At 33.8% G+C, this 24,181-nt stretch overlaps 1 protein-coding gene across 1 annotated transcript in view; it reads left to right on the forward strand.

Annotated features, from left to right (window-relative positions):
• The window catches only part of KLHL20 (kelch like family member 20), a 62,582-nt gene that overhangs the window by 13,792 nt on the left and 24,609 nt on the right, over window positions 1-24,181 (forward strand). Inside the window, exons 3-5 of the mRNA XM_074308377.1 lie at window positions 5,035-5,608; window positions 15,079-15,237; window positions 16,182-16,276. Coding sequence (XP_074164478.1) covers window positions 5,035-5,608; window positions 15,079-15,237; window positions 16,182-16,276 — 828 coding nt within the window. The remainder of the gene's footprint in view (window positions 1-5,034; window positions 5,609-15,078; window positions 15,238-16,181; window positions 16,277-24,181) is intronic.

Below are 24,181 nucleotides of genomic sequence, written 5' to 3' on the forward strand. Positions count from 1 at the left end.
ACATATATTTGTAGACAGGAGGAAAAAATTGAAGACTAGATGACGACAGACACTCAGAAAGAGTCAGAAAGGAAGAGTCAAGGATACAAATAAAAAGAATTAACCTTGTTGAAAAGTACGTGGAAAAAAGAAAAGATGAGTGATAATCAGTATTTCAAGAAACAATATAGAGAATAGAAATTAGTCTGTATGATTCCTTTCCTTAATAAAAGAATGTGGTAACATCCTTTTTTAAGAAGTGGAAAGAGGGCTGCAAGAAGAGAAGGTTTAGAATATACACTGTTGGAGTGTGCTGAAGTATAATGTTCTCTTTTCTCGAAATCGCAATCGTTCTCTTGGAGGCAGGTTTCTTGGGGGGCTTCTGGAGGCAGCCTTAGTTTCAATTCAGTTCCAATAATCCCAAAATGCAGCCAGGAGTTAAAGTCCTTTACTGTGTCTTTCCAGATCTTATCTCCAGATCTTTTATTTTCTCCTTCAAATCTTATCTCCTTTACTTGGGGTTTGGCTAGCTTTATTAGAGGCCTCTCTCACTCTCTCTCTCTCTCTCTCTCTTTGGTTCCCAAGAGCTCTTGTCCCCGTGTCTCCAGCCTCTCGTCTTCCCCATTGTCTCTAACCAGCACAAAGATAGACATGGGAATGAAGTCTTACTCTGCCTCCAAAAGTGTGGGATTGTGGGTTTCCCAGAAGTCAAACCTAGTTGTGAATCTCCCAGAAGTCCATGAGCAGGCTTTTTCTTTAGAGTTGTGAATCTCCTGGACTTCTGAATCCACTGAATCCTGGCTCTGAATCTCCTCGAGCTTCCCTGAAGTTCTCTTGACTCCCCCCTGACTCCCAGAGAGTGGGCTTTTATATCCTCCCAGAGAATGGGCTTGTGGGAGTTCCTTAAAAGTATGCTCTCTTAAAGGTGTGAAGTCTAATGTGTGAACCAATGAGCGAACTCCTTTAAAGGTGTAAACTCCTTTAAAGATTTGAACTCAGTGCATAAGTACATAAGTACCTGGTAAGAATCCTAACATCGAAGAATCAAGGAGTAGAGCCCAATTTGAAATGGGTATCATAAATATGCAATAGATCCAATATGTATAAATGTGTGACTTTTTCATTTACTACTTTTTAGCAACTTGAGTAGAACCCAAGAGTTGTGAGATGCAGTAAGGAAGGGGTATGGATAACCCAGGGTTGGATTTTTGCAAGATATGAGCATAGGACAAGGGGACAAGGGTTTTAAGAATGAAGGATAAGAGGAACCTACATTTGTCCATCATAAAATCAAAAATGAACAGGAATGATGGCCTAGAAGAGCACTGAAAGGAATGATTTGATAGTCATAAACATACACACATGTACGCGCACATATACACACACACACACTTTATAGCACTAAATCTTTTACATTTGTAAATTAGATGTAAATTAAAATTTAACTTGGAATGTGTTAAAATTGCTTTTCTTTACTTTTAAGTTGTAGAGTAACTGCAGCACTGATAGCAATGTGATTTAAAAAATCATTTGCTTGTTTTATGTGGGTGAGCAAAATTATCCTTTAACAGTTTTGTTATTTTTTAACCATTGCATTTCTGGGTATAAGCAATTATTATTCTTAACAGGTCAATAGAATTCTATGTAGTTTGAACTCCACTGTTTAGCTTTAAATATTAAGAAGTATTTCTATAAAACAAATAAATAAATAAAAAAGATCCAGTGTAGACATTTGTAACATTAAAATCACTTTAAGGTAGAAACTATACTTCCATTATGTCCCCTAGTTTTTTACTGAGTATTTAAATTGACCGGTGATATCTCTGTTGCTGTACATAATGGTTTCTTCATGGTTTTTCTATCATTTTTTTCATCTTATGTGATGTTTTTTCATGCCTTTCTACAAACTCTGCTGGACTTGTAGTCAAGATTCCCCTGGGTTCAAATATTGATTCAAATTCTTAATAATATTGTAACCATGGACAGGTTAGTCAACTCCTCTGAGTCAGTTGTTTTTGTTTTTGTTTTTATAAAATAGAGATAATACATTAGTGATGATGGATATTGAATAATGCTTTAAAATCATTTGAGCCTTATGATATCCTTTTGAAACAGGTGAAATAAAAAATATTCCCATTTTGCAAATCATGAAATTGAATCTCAAAGAACTTATATAACTTAAGGTCACATAGTTTAAGTAATAAGTTCAAATTAAAATTGCTAATTCTAAGTCCAATCCTCTACCATGCATTATTCCTTTTCCTGCCTGTTTCACAGAACACTTCCAAAATTTTTGTTTTGGATTTTATCTAGTACATGCATTTATTATCTCTCCATATCCTCTCCCATGAGCAATAAAAATAAAACCTTCATATAAAATAAACATACTTAAGCCAAAGATTCTTACATTGGCCCTGTTCAAAAATGTCTCATTTTACATTTCAAGAATATGCAACTTTGTAAACTGAAAGTACTTTATAATTTTGAATTGTTATTATTATTCTTGTTCTTTTATTATCTCAAAGTGCCAGTGTAGCCTTGGGCTGCCCTTCAGTTACTTTTTCTATAGGATTAACCCATTTCTCTTCCTAGCCATACATAAAATCACAAGTCATAAATTTTAAGCAGAAGGGATCTTAAGTGTTGTCCAGGAAAAGTCATCTCCTCATTTCACATTGGAGAAACAGAAAGTCAGAAAGTTACCTTAGGTCATGCACTTCGTAACTGCTTACCACAGAACTGGAATTTGAACCAGGTCTTCTTACTTGTAAATTCAAAGTTCATTTTGTGATACCATACTACCTTCTATGGCCTTAATAATGTCCCTTATGCTACTTCTTGTACACACAAATTATTGGTGAATGCTTCCTGAAAGCTATTATGCATCTTTCTGTTTTCCTGTGGACCATTTGTAATTTTAATTCTTCTTAGATTATGGTCTTCCCATAACTCAGAGTCACATATCATCATTGGGAAAGCATGAGCTTTTATTTTACATCACAAATTGAAAACACCAGCTAGTTTACCAAATGCTATCCAATTATTCCATTGTGGGCCCAGTTCTTTGTCTGTTTATAAAATATAAATGTTTTATATAGTTGCTGACTGACTCGAGGGACTGCTTGCCCAGCTATATGTCATAATCCACTTTTTTTCTTACAATGTGGGTGATTAATTTAATCTTTACTAATTTTTATAGATTTCCCTGAAAATGTTTTACAGTGTTCAGGGACTTGATGCAATGAATGTAGTACCATATGCAAAACACATTTATATATAAGAATACTTTCTTATTTGAACTCTGTAGGATTTTTCTTCATGAAACTGATGAGCATCTTAAGTAAACAGAGTTTCTTTTCTGCTTTGGTATAAATTCTCAGTGGGTCATTAAATAGACTTGTCTCTTCCTCAGCCATCCAAGCTAGAAAACCGTATAATTTTAACATGTCTCTGAGACATAGTTTGAGGAAAGCTTTAAAAACTGCTTTTGTTCTACTGAGTCAAATGTTTTTCAATAATCATCAATGTTAGTCAGAAGGAATATATATATATTCTTTATGCCTCTCAGGCTTTTTGATGAAAATATTCTGCCATTGAAAAAAATTTTTTTTTTTTTTTTTTTTTTTTTTCCAAATTTAAGCATTCTTTAAGCGCTATGACTGAGTCCCTGGCATTAGAGAGGATCAGAGAGAGCATCAGAGAGCGTCAGGGTTTAAAAATATCTTATTACAGCTTACAGTCTTTCTTTTGGGGGTTTTTAGATAGTCTAGAAAAAGGATAACCATGGCGATACAGTAGTTCTGGAATCAGAAGACTTACCTGTGTGGCCTTGGACAAATAATTTAACTTCCCTGGGCCTCAGTTTCCTCATCTATAAAATGAGGCTTGAACTAGATGGACTGTGAGGTCCTTCTAGCACTGAATCTACAATTCTGTGATTCTGAAGTTAAAATGTGTCATATGAAGATACTTTAATTCTAGAAAGCCATATTCCTAGAGCGACTAAGAGCATTTTTTATCATTCTTGTGATAGCTCACTGGAACACAACTCCTTAAAAACATTTACCTACCTTTATTCTAATTCTAATCTCGCCAAGCAACCTTCAGATTATTTTATAATCTGAGGGAATTTACTACTCCCTCCTCTTTACCCCATCAAAGAATTTTTAGTAGTTATCTCAAGGTAATATCATTGAGGATAAGTACATGTTCTATAGGGAAATGTCTTTAGACTAAACAAAAATTCATCTTTTAGCCTTACTGGTTGCCCAAGCTTTTTTATGTCATACCCCTTCTATTTTCTTGCCAGACATTTTTCCTATTATAAATTGATAAATTGACATTTTGATTTGTAAGTTAGTCTCTTGATTTTGTTACATAGAAATCAGTGTTTGTCCTTCAGATATTTTTGCACCATTTTGCACCTCATTTTTATATGGAAGAAGTGTTTCTTCTTTTTATTATGCCATATCTCACTTGAATAGCTTCTTCTTCTGATCTGGTCATGTTTTATTAGGTATCTTAAACTATGCCTTAGAGAAATTTCAAATATTTGAATAATCTGTTAAATTTTTAGAAAAACATTGAATACTAGTGTTTTGGATGAGGTAGATCATAGAGTAAAGTCCATAGGCCAGTACTCTATAGAGAAAAATAATCATTTACCACATTTTTTTTATAAAGTGATATGAATGGACTGCATTTGGTTGATATCTCTTCCTTCTACCCCAAACCCTGAAATTTAATAGTTTGGCCTGTCTCTTTGATAAAAATATTTTGATAAAGTTGTTTTGACAATACCTTATTTCATATTTGAAGGCATTGGATAGCAAAAAATTTTGCTCTGTTCAAAACTAATAGTTGTGAATACTATGCAGGGCTCCCCAGATTTCTCAGAATATTTTTAGACTTGAGAATTCTCAGAAAAGATGCTTCTCTGAATATATTTCTGACCAGTCCTTTTTGTTCCAGCATAACACTACTTCAGAGTTATCAGGCAATAGATGAATCAGTAACATATCTATTCTCATGTCTTTTTCTACATTATTCCTTTAGGTGTACCAGCACTCGACCAGGAGAGACTGGAATGGATGTAACAAGCCGCTGTACCCTTGGAGACCCCAACAAGCTTCCAGAAGGGGTTCCCCAGCCTGCTCGCATGCCCTATATCTCCGACAAGCATCCTCGGCAAACCTTAGAAGTAATCAACCTTTTACGGAAGCACCGAGAACTGTGTGATGTGGTACTAGTTGTGGGTGCTAAGAAGATTTACGCCCATCGAGTCATTTTGTCAGCCTGTAGTCCCTATTTTCGAGCCATGTTTACAGGAGAACTAGCAGAGAGCCGTCAGACTGAGGTAGTGATCAGAGATATTGATGAAAGGGCCATGGAGCTGCTGATTGACTTTGCATACACCTCCCAGATCACAGTGGAAGAGGGCAATGTTCAGACCCTTCTACCAGCTGCTTGCCTCCTTCAGCTGGCAGAAATCCAGGAAGCCTGCTGTGAATTCTTAAAGAGACAGCTAGACCCATCCAACTGCCTAGGCATTAGAGCTTTTGCAGACACTCATTCATGCCGTGAGCTTTTGAGGATTGCAGACAAGTTCACCCAACATAACTTTCAAGAGGTAAGTTATTTCACAAAAGCTAGAAGTATCATATGGGATTATGTTTACAAACCATCAAGTGCCATCAATAGCCTACTCACAATGTCAATTATTATTTCTACTGCTACCCTTTAGTCTTTATGGGCTTATCAGTGTTAGTTGGAGAAAACTATTCATATATTTGCAAAGATCTTTTGTTTTTGATAATTTAACAAATGGGATACAATAAATTATATGAATAGTTTAGATTTTAAGAGGCAGCATAATGTAATAGAGATCTTATCTTTTAGTCAGGAAAACTACTTGCTTTTACCACATAGTAGCTCTGTGACCCTAGCTAATCACAAGACTTAGAGCTCCAAACAACTTACTAAACTTTAAATTTTTATAAATAAATTGTAGTGCAGCTGCCAGTCTTCCTTAGTAAAGAAAATTTTCTTACTAAAAATTCACAGTACCAATGAAATCATAAATTGGGGAGGGAGGGGGAAATCTTTATTTTAGGTCTCATGTTTGTTAATATGTAACAAATCATACATCCCTAGACAGAACAGAAGTACTTTAATTTTTCAAGGTTGTTCATTTTAGTGGTGCCTTATGGAATGAAGGCACTTTTGTGGAGGGGGTACCCTAGTCTAGGATCTAGTATTCAGCTTAGTAGGTTCTGAAACTTTATTAGTTCACCCACATGTGATCAGGCAGTAGAGGAATACTCATGTCCAGTTTCACAGGAAATTGTCTTATCAGCTAGTCAGCATAATAATTAACAAAGCAAGGTTACCTGACCAGAGAACTGAGTGATCATTTTTATAGACTGATACAGTATACAGAGGAGGAAATAGACTCAGAGTTTACTTGCCTGAATACAGTGCTTTTTCTCTTCTGTGATACTATCCCTCAGATACTTCCTCTGTGGTAACTTTCCTAAGGAGACTGATTAATAAATTACAAAGTTATGTGGTCAATCAGTAAGCATAAGTGCTTTTGTGCTAATTACTGAAGAAAAAAAAAGGCAAAAGACAGTAAATATAGTGAACAAAGAAAGAACCAGAGAAAGGAAGGAAATTGGATATTCCAAAAGGATATTCATAGCAAATTAATGTAGGCTGGTGTTTTATTTTTCTTCTCTCTGGAGATATTTCTGCCTAGGTTACCAGTACAGTTGTTAAAGACAAAACACTGTCTTCCTAGGTCATTGCTAGAAAAACAGAGCAATCCTAACAATCCATTTTTGTTTAACAAATATTTACAAATTGTATCCTGTGAAGTTATAGTTTCCAAGATTACAACTTAGGTAACAATACTTTTCATGATCAATTAGTGTCTTCTGGATGAGAAGCAGTAACCACCTTGATCATATAATATCAATCAGGAATTAGAAGAGACCATCTAATAAAAGTTGTTATCTAGTAGACATCTAAAACTGATCTCCAAAAGAACCTACTATTTTCCCCCTTCAAACTCTCCCCAGTCCTAACTTTTCTCTTTCTGTTCATGACATCAACCTCCTTCTAGGCACCAAGATTTATGTACTTGTAAATCATCTTTGAATCTTCCTTAGTTCCATGTACAAACAACTGCCAACTCTTATTAATGAAACCGCCATAAAATCTTTTGGGTCCTCCCTTTTTCCTCTCCCCTAGCTTAGGCCCTCACCACCTGAAATAGATTATTTCAGTAGCTTTTTGATTGGTTTCTCTACTCAAGCTACATCCTTCTCGACTTTCCTCCACAGAACTGCACTATTACTAGAACAGAGAATTGATCATGTTTTCTTTCACTTAGAGTCATTTGTTTTGCACCATTAGCCATTTCTCCTAGAATAAAGCACAAAAACCTCTGTTGCTTTTAGAGCTCTCTACATTTGGCTTTCATGTACTTTTCCAATCACATTTCATGTTATTCCTCTTCTCATACCCTCCATTAGGCAGGCCTGCTTGCTACGCTCCATATATGACATTGCATCTCTTTCTTCTGTATGCCTTTGTATAAGTGAGCTGTGCTGTCAGGAATGTTTTCCTATATACCTTCACTTCACAAAATCCCTAACTTCTCTCAGTTCACTGTTGACGTGTTGCTTTCTTACCCAGGGCCTTTCCTGATTCCCCTATTATCATCACTTTCTCCTTCTTAAAATTACTTTATTATATACATTTTACTTATACTGTATACATGTTGTATTTCCTACTCTCGGTAGACTCTTCATTTTTCAAGGGTAAGGACTTTAATTTTTTATTTCTGTGTTTTCAAAGCCTTTTACAGTCCTTTATTACCTAGATCATGCTTATGTTTGCTGAATTGGTGAGCATTGACTTACTGCATGACTGACTTATCCAGCATAAAACTAATTTTTATTTAAGTTTGAGATTTTCCAAACTTGTCCTCCAATTCAGGAGATAACCAATTTGGAGACCAAAAACCCCTTTTCTATTGATCGTGGTTTTGTTTTTAAATAGTTTTCTGTTGATGTTTTCTATTTCTTACAGAATCATAGTATCCTATGTATCATTCCCCCCACTCTTTCCTCCCTGAGAACCATCCCCTGTGACAAAGCGGGGGAGAGGAGGAATTCAACACAAGTGATAATGTTTAATTTCTATGCACCTCCTACTTCCATGAAGGTTGGGGCTATATTCTTGTATGTCTTCATTCAAATCCCATTTGATTTTTTTGATGTGTTGTTCTTTTCATTTACATTGTTGTAATTACTGTATATATTGTGGTTCTGGTTACTTCATTCTGCATCAGTTCATATTAATATTTTCATGCTTCTAAATATTTATCACACACTTCTTACAACACAGTAATATATCATTACATTCATGTGCCATAATTTGTTTAGCCACTTCGCAGTCAACAAGCATCTACAGTCACAAAAAGTGTTGCTCTAAATATTTTGTACTGTTATTATTTTTTTTTTCTTACCAGAAACTTCTTTGGGGTTTAAGCCCAGTAATAAAGTTTCTAATTCAAAGGCTATGGATATTTTAGGCTCTTTATTTACATAATTCAAAATTGCTTTCCAAAATGGTCATACCATTTTACTTCTCCAAAAATGTATTCATGTACCTACCTATTTTCCCACAAATCCACCCCACCCTTACCCCCTAGTATTAACTGTTGCCATTTTTTGTCATGCAGAGTGTAAGAGTTTTTTAATTTCTTGTTTCTCTTATTAGTGATGTGGAGCATTTTTCATGTGATTGTGAGTACTTGATAATTCTTTTCAGAACTGTTCATATTTTTTGAACATTGATCAAATGAAGATGAGCTATTTGTGTGTCTGTGTGCATGTACGTGTTTAGTGTAGTTTTGATACAAAGCACTTATCAGAGAAATTTGATGCAAAGATTTTTTTCCTCATTTGATCACTTCCCTTCTTATCCTACATATATTAATGTCTGTGAGAAGCTTTTCAATTTTAAGTAATCAAAGTTATCTATTTTTTTTTGTAATTTCCTTTTATTTGCATAAGATAGTTGCAAGAAATAGTTGCATAGTTGCAAGAAATATATGATCTGTTTCTCTTTTTAATTTTTTTATGCTATTAAGATAATATATCCATTTAGAATGCATTATAGAGTGTGATATAAGGTGTTGATCTAAGTCTAATATTTATCAGACTGATTTCTCACTTTTCCAGCAGTTTTTTATTAAATAGGTAACATGTTTTCCATTTTATGAAACATTGAATTACTGACTTGTATTGTTTCTGAATCTCCCTTATGTAGTCCCATTTCCATTGAACTGTCTATTTTTTAAGCAGTACTAGATGTTTTTGACGATTGCTGCGTTACAATATAATTTGAGATCTGGAAATACTATTCTTCCTTCCTCCTTACTTCTTTTTATTGTTTAACTTGATATTTTAGAACTTTTATTTTTCCAAAAGAATTTTGTTATTATTTACTGAGTATAAAGTATCCTCCTGGTAATTTGGTGAGTGTGGAATTAAGATTGCAAATTAATTTTGGTAGTATTACCATTTTTATTACATTGGCATAGCATAGCCATGAGTACTGAATATTCTTGCAGGTATTTGGTTTTAATTTTTTAAGTAATATTTTATAATTGAATCTATACAAATCTTTTGTATGCTTTTGGAAGTTGATTCCAAGATAGTTCATGAATTTTGTAGTTATTTGGAATATGATTTCCCTTTTATTGCATCTTTTATTTTGTAATTAATTTAGAAAAAAATTTGAGTATTTATTTTGTAGCCTGCAGCTTTCCTAAGGTTCTTAATCATCTCAGCTAGAATCTTTGCTTATTCTCTGAAGTTTTCCCAGTTAGCCATCATATCATCAGACAACAGGGATAGTTCTCTCTACTCTTTAATTATTTTATTTGCATTTATAGAACTATGAAATAATAGTGATAATAGTCATCTTTGCTTTACTTTTAGATTTATTAGAAAGGGTTCTAATTGCATTGATTCTTGTTTTGGGTTTTAGATAGATAATATTTTTTGAAAATGCCTATACTCTGTAGTATTTTTAGCATAAAAAAGTATTGTACTTTGTCAAAGGCATTTTCTGCATCTATTGAGAGGATTGTGTGGGTTTAAATGTTTTGGTTTTTAATATGATTAGTTTTACTGATTGTTTCCCTAAACTTTAACCATCCTTCTATCTCTAGTATAAATCCTATTTAATTATAATGAATGATTTCTTGGATAAATCACTATAATCTGATAGGATTTTGTTTTAAAATTTTAAGTCAATATGATGAGGTATAGCCAAATGTTGAGATCTAGCTAAGGGATACCTAAATAAAATTAGGATTAATTGAGGTCTAGTGGCAAGTTTGTGGTACAGGGAGTCAAATGGAACTCCCCTGCAACCCCTTTGGAATCAGCGCAAGGATACAAAGTTAAATGAGTTCTAGTGTCGGCACGAGAGTCCCCTGTAAATGAATTTACAGGCCGGAAAACCTAGATGGATTTAAAAAAAAAAAAAGTTTATTGTAGGGTTTGGAAGTAAGGTTAAAGTCTAGTTAGTAAAAGGTATTAGATAGAGGAAGAAATACACCAAAAGCGGCCGACAGAGAGTCTGTGATGCAAAGCATGGTGCTTGCATGTTTCAACTCTCTGACAAGAGATGATTCCAGCTTGGCTCTTTTATTTGCTTGAAGGGGCCTATGGGTGGAGCCCAAGTTGATTCCTTGAGGGCCCGAAACCACCAGGTAAGGGTTAGGAAACCTGAGCAGATCATTAGAATGGGGGCTGGTACAGCCCAAATTAGCTCAGATCCGGATCTCTCCCCTTGGAATACAAAAGGGTGGTTTTGACCAGATCTTGTAAATCAAAGGTCAGTCATAGGGGTTGGGGATCAGAAAAGGAATCTTAAAGGAGGTTACCGCCCGTATCACTATCATGTTCTAGGAGATCGATAATCTTTAGGTTTTCTCCATGTATCTACAAAATTCTTCTGTTTTGCTTGTATCGTGAGCATATTTTCTTTTAATATTCTCATTGTTTTTTACTTCTCTTTTATTAAGTTGTCTTTTACTTCTGTGTATTTGGATCTGCAATCTATTATTCTCTTTTGTATTTCTTTGGTGAGGCTTGCCATTGAAAATTCAAGGTTTTCTAATCTGCTTATTATTTTTACTGTGCAAAACATAAATTCTACTTTTACAATTCTCATTTCTCTTTCAGACTACTCAGCCACAGCAGATTATGGTTTTTTCCTGTATTCATAAATGCCTGAACTCATATTTCTTCTATTATTATTATTCCTGTTGATTTATGTTTATGTTCAAAGTCTTTGAGATTTCATCATCCTATAATCTTTGATACTTTTGTTTTCTTCTCCCTTTATTTTCCCTATCACTCATTTGTGAATGCTTTTTTTAAAAAATATGGTATCCTTAGTGTCTTGATCTCCAAACATCTCACTTAGCCTCCTCCCACTCTGGACAATTTGCATTTTACCAGTCTAGATTTCTACCACAGATAAATAAGTCTTTATTTATGTGCTTTTCTCTAAGGTTTGGTGGAAGTGCCACGTGGCTTTCCACAGCAGTGTCCTGTCTTAGTGACCTGTCTGTCCCACTCTCTTTGTTCCAATTCTCTTGCTCAGTCCTGGCAGTTCAGAGTCAACTTTTCCCAGTACCAACAGTGCAGAACTACTCTCAGTTCAAAATTTTATAGCATTCATGATTCCAGGTAGTAGACCTGGAAGGCATTTGCTTCTGAAGGGCTACATTCAAGCTGGCTATCAAGACCTGAAAAAACTGCCACAGCCCAGAGCCAGAGTCTCTATAGCACTGAAAAGAGGGAGAGAGGATAAGGGTGTAGACGTAGGTTTTGATGTAAGCCTCTGTTATGTTTTTGAATCTGCTATGGAACCCTACTTTTTGATAAGGTGAGAAACAACTTATAATTTCTGTTTGAGGGAAATTTGAGAGGTTTTGATGGATTTGACAAAATGTCATCTTGTTCACATAACTCAAGTCCCCTCTATTGATCACTGATTTTATGTTCCATTAGTTTTAAATGAGTCCAGTAGACTAAGACAGAAATGAACTCAAGTGCACCAAACTATAGCTGTTCTAGAAAATGAATATCAAGCAAAAATCTTTTTTTAACTAACATATGAAAAAAATTTAATTGTATATTAGCTCTTTCAAAAATAATACATTTACATAATATTTGGAAGATAATACATCCATCCCAGTAGTGCTGCTATTCATCAAAAGACTTCTGAAATTACCTGCAAAAAATGACTTGACAATCAAACCTAAATTTTAATCGACAAGGATCGTGTCACTTGTCTACACAGTTGGCTTTGTTAGAAAATTATTCCTTACATTGAGTCAAAATCTGCTTCTATAACCCATAATTCTATCACGCTAGTCAGCAGTGTGTATTCAGGTTCTATCACCTAAGTCCAAGCAAAACTAGGCAAATTTTTCTTCCATGTTACAGACTTAAACTTACTTAAAGGCAGCTCAGTATTCTGTAAATAAATATCTGCAATATCTTCATTGAATGGAATAATTTCCCACCCTCTCACGTGGCAGTGATCATCTGGACCTGCTGTAGTTTATCAGTGTCCTTCCTAAAATATAGAATCTTAAACTATGTGTACTATTCCAAATGAGGCCTAACCAGGACTGTGTAATAGACCATAAACTCCCTTGTGAATTCATTCATTAGTATATAAATGTACTAAACTTACATGCCAGGAACCATACTAAGAATAAATCATCAGGTATTATATGCATCTTAGAGTTTTAGATGGGTCATACTGTGTCATAGATGAGGTTTGAACTTCAGTCTTCTCTTCCTCATTATAAAGCCAACTCTATCTACTCCAGTGCTTCTTAAACTTTTTCCACTTATGACCCCTTTTTGCCCAACAAAGTTTTATGTGACTCCAGATATATAGGTGTATAAAATAAGTATACAAATCAAAGGTTTACTAATAATCATAATTTCATGAAAGCCTCGTATGGGGTCACAAACCACAGTTTAATCAGCTAGGCACTATACTATCCTGCCTTTCTTGTTAATCCTATCTAACATGTTATCTGCTCTCCCTAGTTTCTTATTATCTATAAATTTTCGATTATCATATTATCTATGCATTCAGTCAAATCACTAATTAAAGATTGATAGAACCAAGATGTGCCTTGACATAATCCTCTAATAACTTCCTTTAGAGTTGACATTAACCCAGTGGTTAACTCTTGGTTAACTCATTCAGTCTAGCACTCAGTCTAACTCTAATAGATCTCTCCATCTTTTTCACAAGTGAATAAGAGAGATTTTTTTCTCTCAGATGCTTCGTGTTCAGATCAAGATATTCTATGTACTTCAATAATCCTGTCAGAAAGGGAAATTGTTAATCTTATATAACTCATTCTTCACAACAGTATACTACCTCTTAATGATCACTATTTTCCTTTTTAAATGTTTTCAAAGAATTCTTTTTATAACTTTTTTTTCAAATGTTGAGTAAATATTTTTTCTTTATTGTCTACTTCTGAAATGAAATTAACTAGCCAACAGTTGAGTAAGCACAAATTCTGGTTTTTATATATACTTCAAGCAGGCCTGGTTCCCATAACTCATTTTGAATACAAAGCTCTTTTACTTTTTCTGCTCTTACCTTGGATTCCAACCTTCTGTTCACAGAATTCTCTTCAATCCTTCTCAGATTGATTATCTCCTTGAAAAAGAAAACTGATACAAAATAAGAACTGAGTAATTCTGCTTATTATTGTCATCTGTAATCCTATTGTCTGCATTAGCAATTGTCTCCAGTCTCTTTATTTTCTTCTTGTTCTCAACCTTACTAAATTTAATTTTTTTTAAATAATGTTCAAAATCCCCTTGTCTACTGGTTTCTTTTCTAAGGCTTTCACACATATCTAGGGCTTCCTCATCCTTAAAAAAAAATCCCACCAGGTTCTACTATCCTTTCAAGGTATCATGCTAACACTTTCTTCCCTTTCTCAACAAGATTCTTAGAAAAAGTTCTCTTTTTCTCTCTAATGTTTGTACTTCTCTTTTATCTTTTTCTAAACTCTTTGTAGTTTAGCTTCCAGTATCATCATTCAGCTAAAAATGCTCTCCTCGAAATTGCCAGTGATCTTTTAATTGACAAATGGGGTGGTCTTTTCTAAGCCCTCACCCTTCTTGACTTTTTCTGCTGTATTTGAATTTTCTGATCACCTTTTCTTCCTATATATTGCAGATTAAGTCTTCAGAGACTTCAAAACCATTCTATGGAGAAACATTTTTTTTTTTTTTTTTTTTTTTTTTGCCTAGAGAAGAGAAGATGTAGAGTATAATAATGATAGTCTTCAGATATTTAAAGGATTGTCAGTGAAAGGACTAGACTTAGCGTAATCTTGGAAGGAAACATTCCAACCAAAGAATCAAAATTAGAAGAATTTTAGCTGATTTGGCCATATTAGACGCAGAACTTTCTAATAATTTGAGTTGTTCAAATGAGATAATATAATTTTGCACTTAGCTAATTTTAAAATGTGGTAGCTATCATTCTTATTAAAAATTTTCTAATATTTGGAGTCATTCAAAGGTTTATTGTAGAGGGAATTCATGTGTCAGGTAAGGAGTACAACTTATTTCGTCAAACATTTGCTGCTATGAAATAATCTGGTTTTGTGAATATTAGGAATTCTTGGGTTTTCAAGTACCACATAAGTAAATCACTTAACTTTTCAATGTTCTATTCTATTCTTTAAGATTACAAATTCCAAAGAAGATATCAACTTACATTTTTAGAGAGAGTTAGAAATGCCCTTCATTGAAATCAAAGTTCTGATCTCTAGCCCTTCTTTGTTTAAGACATGTTAACAAGATTCCATAATTCTAATTTTGGCCTTTCTTATGTATCATGGCCTAATGTTGATTCAAACTGAAACAAGTTAATAATTTTTACACTAAAATGCTGATTTCATCACAGTAATCTCTGACTGCAAATGTTTTCATTTTATCTTTGCCAACTTTTAAAAAGGTGATGGAAAGTGAGGAGTTTATGCTACTTCCAGCCAACCAACTCATTGATATTATATCCAGTGATGAACTAAATGTACGAAGTGAAGAACAGGTATTCAATGCTGTGATGGCCTGGGTTAAATACAGTATTCAAGAAAGACGGCCCCAACTTCCACAGGTAATAATGGAAAAGTTCATGTAAGGATCTCCTTTACATTAGAGGAAGAAATTTGATTTTAAATTTGAACCATGAAAGAGTTTTGGTTTTTGCTTTTTATTTTGACAAGGCAGTTGAGTCTGAGTGACCTACCTTGTGTCACACAGCTAGTAAGTGTTAAGTTTTGAGTCTGAATTTGAACTCAGGTCGTTCTGACTTTAGGTTCAGTGCTTTATTTAACATGAAAAAAATCTAAAGATTTTTTTTCTAATATTAGCACTAATAATAGCACTGACTGAGCCAAAGAATATTTAGAATGATTTATGCTTCTATGGAGTCTGAAATTGTTATATAAGGGTAAATGTAAATTTCATAGTTTTTTCCCCCAGCAACTTGGAAATCCTGATATTCTTTAGAATTGGAGGGTGGGAAAGGAGGAAAAGGAAATAAAGGGCTAATATGGAACCTGGGTAGCTTCAGGGTAAAAACATTTGAGAACCACTTTAATTAATTTGTATAGTCTCTAGTGAGTTAACCAAATTTTATTCAGAACTGTAAATTTTGTTTAGGTTCATTTATATAAGCTCAAGAGAATTGTATATGCTCTATCAAAAACTCAAAATAACAAAGTACTTGAAATAAAGAAGTAGAATTGATTATATTATATTTGCATCACTTTGTCAGCTATTTGAAAAAAATTATTTTAGCATATTTCTGGATTTCAGCAGTATGACTAGTCACTTCAAAGTATAACCCCTTTAGATTTTCTCAACTTTTGTGATTCTTATCCATGCCTTTATAAATCCTTATCTTAGAGATGTCGTCATCTTTTTTCTATTTCATCATTTCCAATTAGATCACAGTATAATTGAAAGCAGAATTGAAGAACATAGTTATCCTGAGTCATGCAGTCAATTGTATGTACAAATTGTAGACTGGTACCTTTAGTAATATTTATCTTATAGGTGCTGCAGCATGTTCGTCTACCTTTGCTTAGTCCCAAGTTCCTGGTGGGTACAGTAGGCTCTGACCCTCTCATCAAAAGTGATGAAGAATGCAGGTAAGAATATTCATTGCCGGGAAGAAACTGAGCAATAAAACATTGATATTTTCTTTTCTTTCTTGTATTTATTTCTACTTCCTGTACATTATATTTCTTAGTGCTAAAACCAGGTCATTGTTTATACATTTTTCTTCTAGGATAGTGTCAAGAAGAGAAAGTTTGGAAGGGGAGGAGTTAGATTATTCTATTCTTTTAGTTTTTGTATTATGATACTTACTGATATAAAAGTAGCAATGAAGTCAAAAGGTAGATTTTTTACAATTTTAATAATAAATGCTTATTGAGCAAATTGAAGATTTTAAGGCAATTTTGGATTTAGAGAGACAATTCTTTTGCTAAAATCTGATAAATATAATTTTCTTTGGATTAATTAAGAAGCTTTTGCACTAGTGAACATTTCATGAAGTTATGTAGTTGATTCTGCACTTGAATTGTCTTCAGATATTCACTCCCAATCATCATTTGCATCAACAATCTTATAACCATAAGAAATTCTGAATATCAAGGAAACCATAGATAGTAGAGATTCTGTCCCAGAGAAAATTCTTATCCATTAGAGATCTCAGATTTCAAGCTTCCAGAAAGAGATTTACATCTGTTAGAGATCCAAAGCATTAAAGTTCCAAATTTATTGGAGAGCCAATGCTTATAAGGACTCAAGGATAGGAAACTGATTACTTGTTCCACAGCTAGAATGTCATCTATATATTCCTTCTTTCTTGCTATCTTAGAATATTGTTTTGATTGTTACCACTACTGTCTATCTATCCAGGTTACTTATACCTTCGGAATCTAATACTTAATGGGCAACAAGAAAATGGTATTTATACACATATATTGTATCTAGGTTATATGGTAACATATGTAAAATGTATGGGATTGCCTGTCATCAAGGGGAGGGAGTAGAGCGAGGGAGGGGATAATTTGGAAAAATGAATACAAGGGATAATATTATTTTTTTTTAATTACTCATGCATATATACTGTGAAAAAAATTATAAATAAATAAAATTTTAAAAATAAATAAATAAATATATATATATATATATATATATATATTTTTTTTTTTTTTTTTTTTTTTTTTTTAAGAAAAGAATGTTGTTTTGAAACTAGAGATGCCCTAAAGGAATCAAAGTTCTGTCATAAAACCTGAGCCTAGTGGGGTAGCTAGATGCACCAGCCCAGAAGTCAGGAGGGCCTGGATTCAAATCCAGCTTCAGCCACTTAATACTTACTAGCTGTGTGACTCTGGGCAAGTCACTTAACCCAATTATCTCACAAAAAGAAAAAAAAGAAAACCTGAGCCTTATGCAATAATACATATCAGAAGGTCTAGTAAAAGAATCAGAGATGGGAAAGGTGGGGAGGGGGAGTAGTGCTTGTTCTATATACTGGGTATTTTCTGTGTCTCCATAATCTTAGAATGAGGGTATGACGATGGCTCTGAGAGTATCATTAGTCCAGTCTCAAGGAGCCAATGCTAGTTATTCATTGATTCTTAGATATAGAACTACCTGCCATATCCACCTTCTACCTTTATGCCCAGCTGCTGGGTATTTGGAATGACCAGTTATGAAAGTTGGAGCTGTTTCCTCCACACTCACTAATCTGTGATTACAGGATCCTGGAGAGCAGGAGTTACAGTCAGTTTTTTTCCCATCCTCCAGCAAGCACACTTTCTGTTTCTGTTCCCCTTTTGCTTATGATTATCATTGATTCAATCATTAACACAAAAATCCTTTCCACCAGACATTTATCCTTATACTCTTAGCCCTCAGTTGTCTTCTTGCACAATTCATATCCTGTTTCATCATGCCTTCTAAAATTCTTGCTCTTAAGGGAAGTTAACAAATTCTACATCTTTATTTCCTTTGCCTCACACATTTTTCTATTTTCTATTGATTATGGAAACCTGAATCTCTATCCTCTGTTGACTATTCTTTCTCTCAGAACTTCTGACATATTAGAAAAGAAGCTATTGCCACTTTAGATCATTGATTTGCCACCTTTTGAAGTTCTTATCCACTTCTCTGAGATTCAGTACATCTATATCATGTCTTTAGATCATTTTCCCTTCTTTGTCAAGGAGTTCTGAATTTGATTCACAATCTTCCACTCAACCCCAACCCCTATCTTCAGCCCCTGAAAACTTAAATATATAAATTTATATCCTTTTGAACACAATGACTTCCCAATTCAAGTTAATTTAGAGTGATAAAAAAGAGCTGTATATGAAATCTGAAAACCTAGGTTCAAATTCTGACTCCTAGAAAAAAGTCATCTTCATTATCTCTCAACCATTTGTATTATTTCAGACCTTATTACTCAATTGAAATTCTGCTCTCTAAGATTATCAATGTTCTCTTACATATTAAATATGATTTTTACATATATTTTCATAAGTATAAATATATATGTTATATATATTTATATTACATAACATTTGCTTATTTTTTTGTCTCACTTCTCTTTTTGACCTTTGACACTATCAGTTACCCCCTTCCTCTGGATTTATTTTGCTTCCATGATGTTGCTATCTCCTACTTCCTACATGTTTGACTCTTCCTCTGTTTTCTTTCATTTTTTTTGAGACTTGTCTTGCTTCCTTCTTTTCTTCCTTCCTCCCTCTCTCCTCCTCTCCCTTCAACACTCTCACTACCCACCAACTCTTCTTCCCTGCATGGAAATCCCTCTTTGTAATAATTAAGTATAGTCAGGCAAAAGAAATTAACTCATTGACTGTCAGAAAATGTATATCTCATTCTTCACCTCTAGTTCATCTCTCTCTGCCAAGAAGTAGAAAACTAGTTCTTCTTAAGTCATGATTAATCACCATAGCTTCTTCTTCATATATTTCCCATTGTGTAAGTCTGTTTTTCACTTTCTTGATATCTTATTTTCATGCATTATACCATCTTCTATACTCCTATATATAAGCTATCATCTTTTTCCTAAAGTCCAACTCCACATTACCAGTTACTGCTTAAATAACTCCAAAACAGAATTAATTTCTCCATATATATATATATACATATACACATATATATATATATGTATGTATGTATACGAGAGTGTGTGTGTGTGTCTAAACAAATGTAGAAAAATAAAAGCCAATTGACTTCATGAAGCAAAAAGAAATACTAAAAGTCAAAAGGGCATAAAGTAATTATAGCAAAAACAGATCAAAGAGAAAAAGTTTCTTTAAGAATAATTGGAGAACTTGAACTTGACAAAGAACTGAGATATATTTCAAGAAATCTTAAAAGAAAACTGCCCAGCTCTCTTAAAAACAAGGGCAAAGTGGATATGTGTTCCACCCTTAGCCTGATGTGACAGATCTTGCTGATCTGAAAGAAAGAGTTCAAAATGAAAACACCCAGAAACATAGTCAAAGTCCAAAACTTCCAGATCAAAGAAAAAATACTGTAACCAGGTAAAGAGAAAAAAATTCAAGTACTAAAGGGCCACAGTCAGAGTCATGCATGATTAGCAGTTACCATTATGAAGAAACAGAGAGCTTGGAATATGATATTCCAGAAAGCAAAGGATATAGGCTTGCTGGCAAATATAAAATTACTGGAGCATGAAGCAGAATGGGACAGAGGAATTCCAAGCATTTCTGATAAAGACCAGAGAAATTCTGAAGGTCAAAAATAGGAAGTGAACAATCATAAATAACTAAACAAGGACCCAATTTTCTGGAGATGGCATCCCCTTACTATTATTAATAGTAATAGAGGGAATCTACTTAGAGAAAGGACTCAAGAGTGCTTCTATTATGTCTTGATCTTAAAAGAATTATGAAAAGAGAGGAGAAAAGGAATATACTAAGGTAAAGGAAGATCAGGAAAAATTATGTCACATAAATTGAGATGCACAAATAGAAGTCTGCACAAAGAAGGAAGACCTGACCATGTGAACCTCATTCTCATCTAAAGTGGTCAGAGGAGGGAATATTACATACACACACACACAACATACATACCACTCAACAAGAAAATATGGGAGAAGGGGAAATTGGAAGGAATTTCACTCTAACCAAAACAAACTATCTAAAAAAAGTCAAAGACATTTATAGTTCTTTTTTGAAGTATCAAAAAAATGGGAATCTGAGTGATTGTCAATCAGCTGGGGATGTGTCCATCACTAGAGCGAAGTAGGAAGAATCAGAACAGCAATTTATATGATGACAGCAATATTGTAAAGACAATTTTGATAAGATTTTAGAACTGATCATTGTAATGGCCAACTATCATTTGAGAGGACAGGGATGAAACCTACCTCCTGATAAGAGATTTTTTTTGTATATATTTATTACATTAATATGTTCATATAGATATATATTTATATATGTATATTTATGTATATATATGTATTACGTGGTTTGTTTTCTTTTTTTTTTTTTGCTTTTTTTTTTTTTTTTTTTTTTTTTTTGCTTGACTATACATGCAACAGGGCTTTTTTCTTTTGTTTTCAGTTTGTGGGGGAAAGGGGGAAAAAGCAGGTTTTTGTTGATTGAAAAAAAGTAAGGTGTAATTTTTAAGAAACATGGTGTTCTACCACCTAATACTAACAAGGCTCATATTAACAAAAGGTAAATGGAAGGAGTGTGGAAAAATTGGTACATTAATGCATTGTTGGTGGAGTTTTGAGCTGGTGCAACCATTCTGGAGAGTAATTTGGAACTATGCCCAAAGGGCTATAACACTATGTGTCTCCATTGACCCAGCTAAACCATTACTAAGTCTGTATATTAAAGAAATTATAGGAAAAGGAAAAATACCTATATGCACAAAAATATTTATAGCAACTCTTTTTATGGTGGTAAAGAATTGGAAATTGAGGGGATGCCCATCAAATGGGGAATAGCTGAACAAATTGTGATGGGACACTTTTGTGCTATATAAGAAATCACAAGTGGGACACTCATACATTGTTATTGGAGTTGTGAACTGATCTAACCATTCTGGAGAAAAATATGGAACTATGCCCAAAGGACTATAAAATTGTGCATATCCTTTGGTCCAGCAGTGTCTATACTGGGTCTGTATCCTTTTTTTTTTTTTTTTTTTTTTAAATTTTATAATTATAAAAAAAATTTTGACAGTATATATGTATGAGTAATTTTTTTTTATAACATTATCTCTTGTATTCATTTTTTCCAAATTTTCCCCTCCCTCCTCTAGATGACAGGCAATCCCATACATTTTACATGTGTTACAGTATAACCTAGATACAATATATGTGTGTAAATACCATTTTCTTGTTGCACGTTAAGTATTAGATTCTGAAGGTATAAGTAACCTGGGTAGATAGACAGTAGTGCTAACAATTTACATTCACTTCCCAGTGTTCCTTCTCTGGGTGTAGATGTTTCTGTCCATTATTGATCAGCTGGAAGTGAGTTGGATCTTCTTTATGTTGAAGATATCCACTTCCATCAGAATACATCTTCATACAGCATTGTTGTTGAAGTGTATAGTGATCTTCTGGTTCTGTTCATTTCACTCAGCTTCAGTTCATATAAGTCTCTCCAAACCTCTCTGTATTCGTCCTGCTGGTCATTTCTTATAGAGCAATAATATTCCATAACCTTCGTATACCATAATTTACCCAACTATTCTCCAATTGATGGACATCCATTCATCTTTCAGTTTCTAGCTACAACAAAAAGAGCTGCCACAAACATTTTGGCACATACAGGTCCCTTTCCGCTCTTTAGTATTTCTTTGGGATATAAGCCCAATAACAGCAATGCTGGATCAAAGGGTATGCACAGTTTGATAACTTTTGGGGCATATTTCCAAATTGTTCTCCAGAATGGCCGGATTCTTATACAGCTCCACCAACAATGTATTAGTGTCCCAGTTTTCCCACATCCCCTCCAACATTCATCATTATTTGTTCCTGTCATCTTAGCCAATCTGACAGGTGTATAGTGGTATCTCAGAGTTGTCTTAATTTGCATTTCTCTGATCAGAAATGATTTGGAACACTTTCATATGAGTGGATATAATTTCAATTTCATCATCTGAGAATTGTCTTCATATCCTTTGACCATTTATCAATTGGAGAATGGTTTGATTTCTTATAAATTAGGGTCAGTTCTCTATATATTTTGGAAATGAGACCTTTGTCAGAACCTTTAACTGTAAAAATATTTTCCCAATATTTGATGTAATCAAAATCTTCTATTTTGTGATCGGTAATGATCTCTAGTTCTCCTCTGGTCATAAATTCCTTCCTCCTCCACAGGTCTAAGAGGTAGACTGTTCTCTGTTCCTCTAATCTATTTATGATCTCATTCTTTATGCTTAAATCATGGACCCATTTTGATCTTATCTTGGTATATGGTGTTAAGTGTGGATCCATATCTAATTTCTGCCATCTGGGTCTGTATCCTAAAGAGATCATAAAAAAAGGAAGAAGGCCCATATTTGTAAAAATGTTTTTTAGCAGCCCTTTTTGTGGTGGCAAGGAGCTGGAAACTTGAATGGATGCCCATCAATTGGAGAATGGCTGAATAAGTTATGGTATATGAATATAATAGAATATTATTGTTTTATAAGAAATGATGAACAGACTGATTTCAGAAAAACCTGAAAAGACTTGCACGAACTGATCCTAAGTGAAATAAGTGGAACTAAGAGAACATTGTACACAGCAACAACAAAATTATTGATGATCAACTGTGATGGATGTGGCTCTTTTCAAGAGTGAGGTGATTCAAGGCAATTCCAATAGACTTCTGATGGAGAGAGCCATCTGCATTCAAAGAGAGAACAATGGAAACTGAATGTGAATCAAAATATAGTATTTTCGTCTTTTTTGTTATTTGTTTGCTTGTTTTCTTCCCTTGCTCATGTTTTTTTGTTTTTTGTTTTGATCTGATTTTTTTTTTTCTCAGCATGATGAATATAGAAATGCATTTAGAAGAATTGCATGTGTTTAATCTATATTGAATTGCTTGCTGTCTTGGGGAGGAGAGATTGAAGGAGGGAGAGAGAAAAATTTGGAATACAAGGTTTTACAATGTTGAAAAATATGCATGTATTTGCAAAAATTAAAAAGCCATTATAAAAAAAATAAGAAATCACAAGCAGGATGGTTTCAGAAAAATTTGAGAAGTTACATGAACTGATGCAAAGTGAAGTGAGCAGAACCAGTGTAAAATGTTTTTACATAGTAATTTTTTTTTACAGTAATACTGTTTTTTTTACACAGTAATAACTCTCATATTGTATGAAGATCAACTGAATGATTTAGCTTTTCTGAGCAATCCAATGATTCAAGACCATTTCACAGGACTTATGATGAAAAATACTATCTAACTCCAGAAAAAAAACTAATGGAGCCTGAATGCAAATCAAAACACATTTTTAAAAACTTTACTTTTGTTTTTCTTTTGCAGTATGATTATATGTGGAAATATATTTTGCATGGTTTCGCCTGTATAATCTATATCAAATTGCTTGCCTTCTCGAGGAAGGAGGGAGAGAATTTGGAACTCAACTTTTTTTTAACAGATATTACAAAAAAAATTTTTTTACATGTAATTGAGTAAAAGAAAAACCAATTTAGCTCCCACTTACCTGTCCACACTTTATTTATATCACTATCCTTGGTGTGTACTTATTTCCCAATTAGTTTAGCCTATGCTAGCAGTTTCCCAAACTTGACATTTCACATATTATTTTTATGCCTTAGCACATGCTATCCTATCTATCCTTCCTACGCTCCATTACTAGAGTTCACTTTGATCTCTTAGATTCCTTAGCTTCCTTCAAGATGCAGCTCAGATCCTATGTTCTATAAGAAGCCTTTCGAATTCCCAGTTGATAAATGATCAAAGGATATGAACCAGTAGTTTTCAGAGGAAAAAATCCAAACTAAATAGCCATAC

The sequence above is a fragment of the Sminthopsis crassicaudata genome, chromosome 4 (genome assembly GCF_048593235.1).
Source record: "Sminthopsis crassicaudata isolate SCR6 chromosome 4, ASM4859323v1, whole genome shotgun sequence".
NCBI classification, from domain to species: domain Eukaryota; kingdom Metazoa; phylum Chordata; class Mammalia; order Dasyuromorphia; family Dasyuridae; genus Sminthopsis; species Sminthopsis crassicaudata.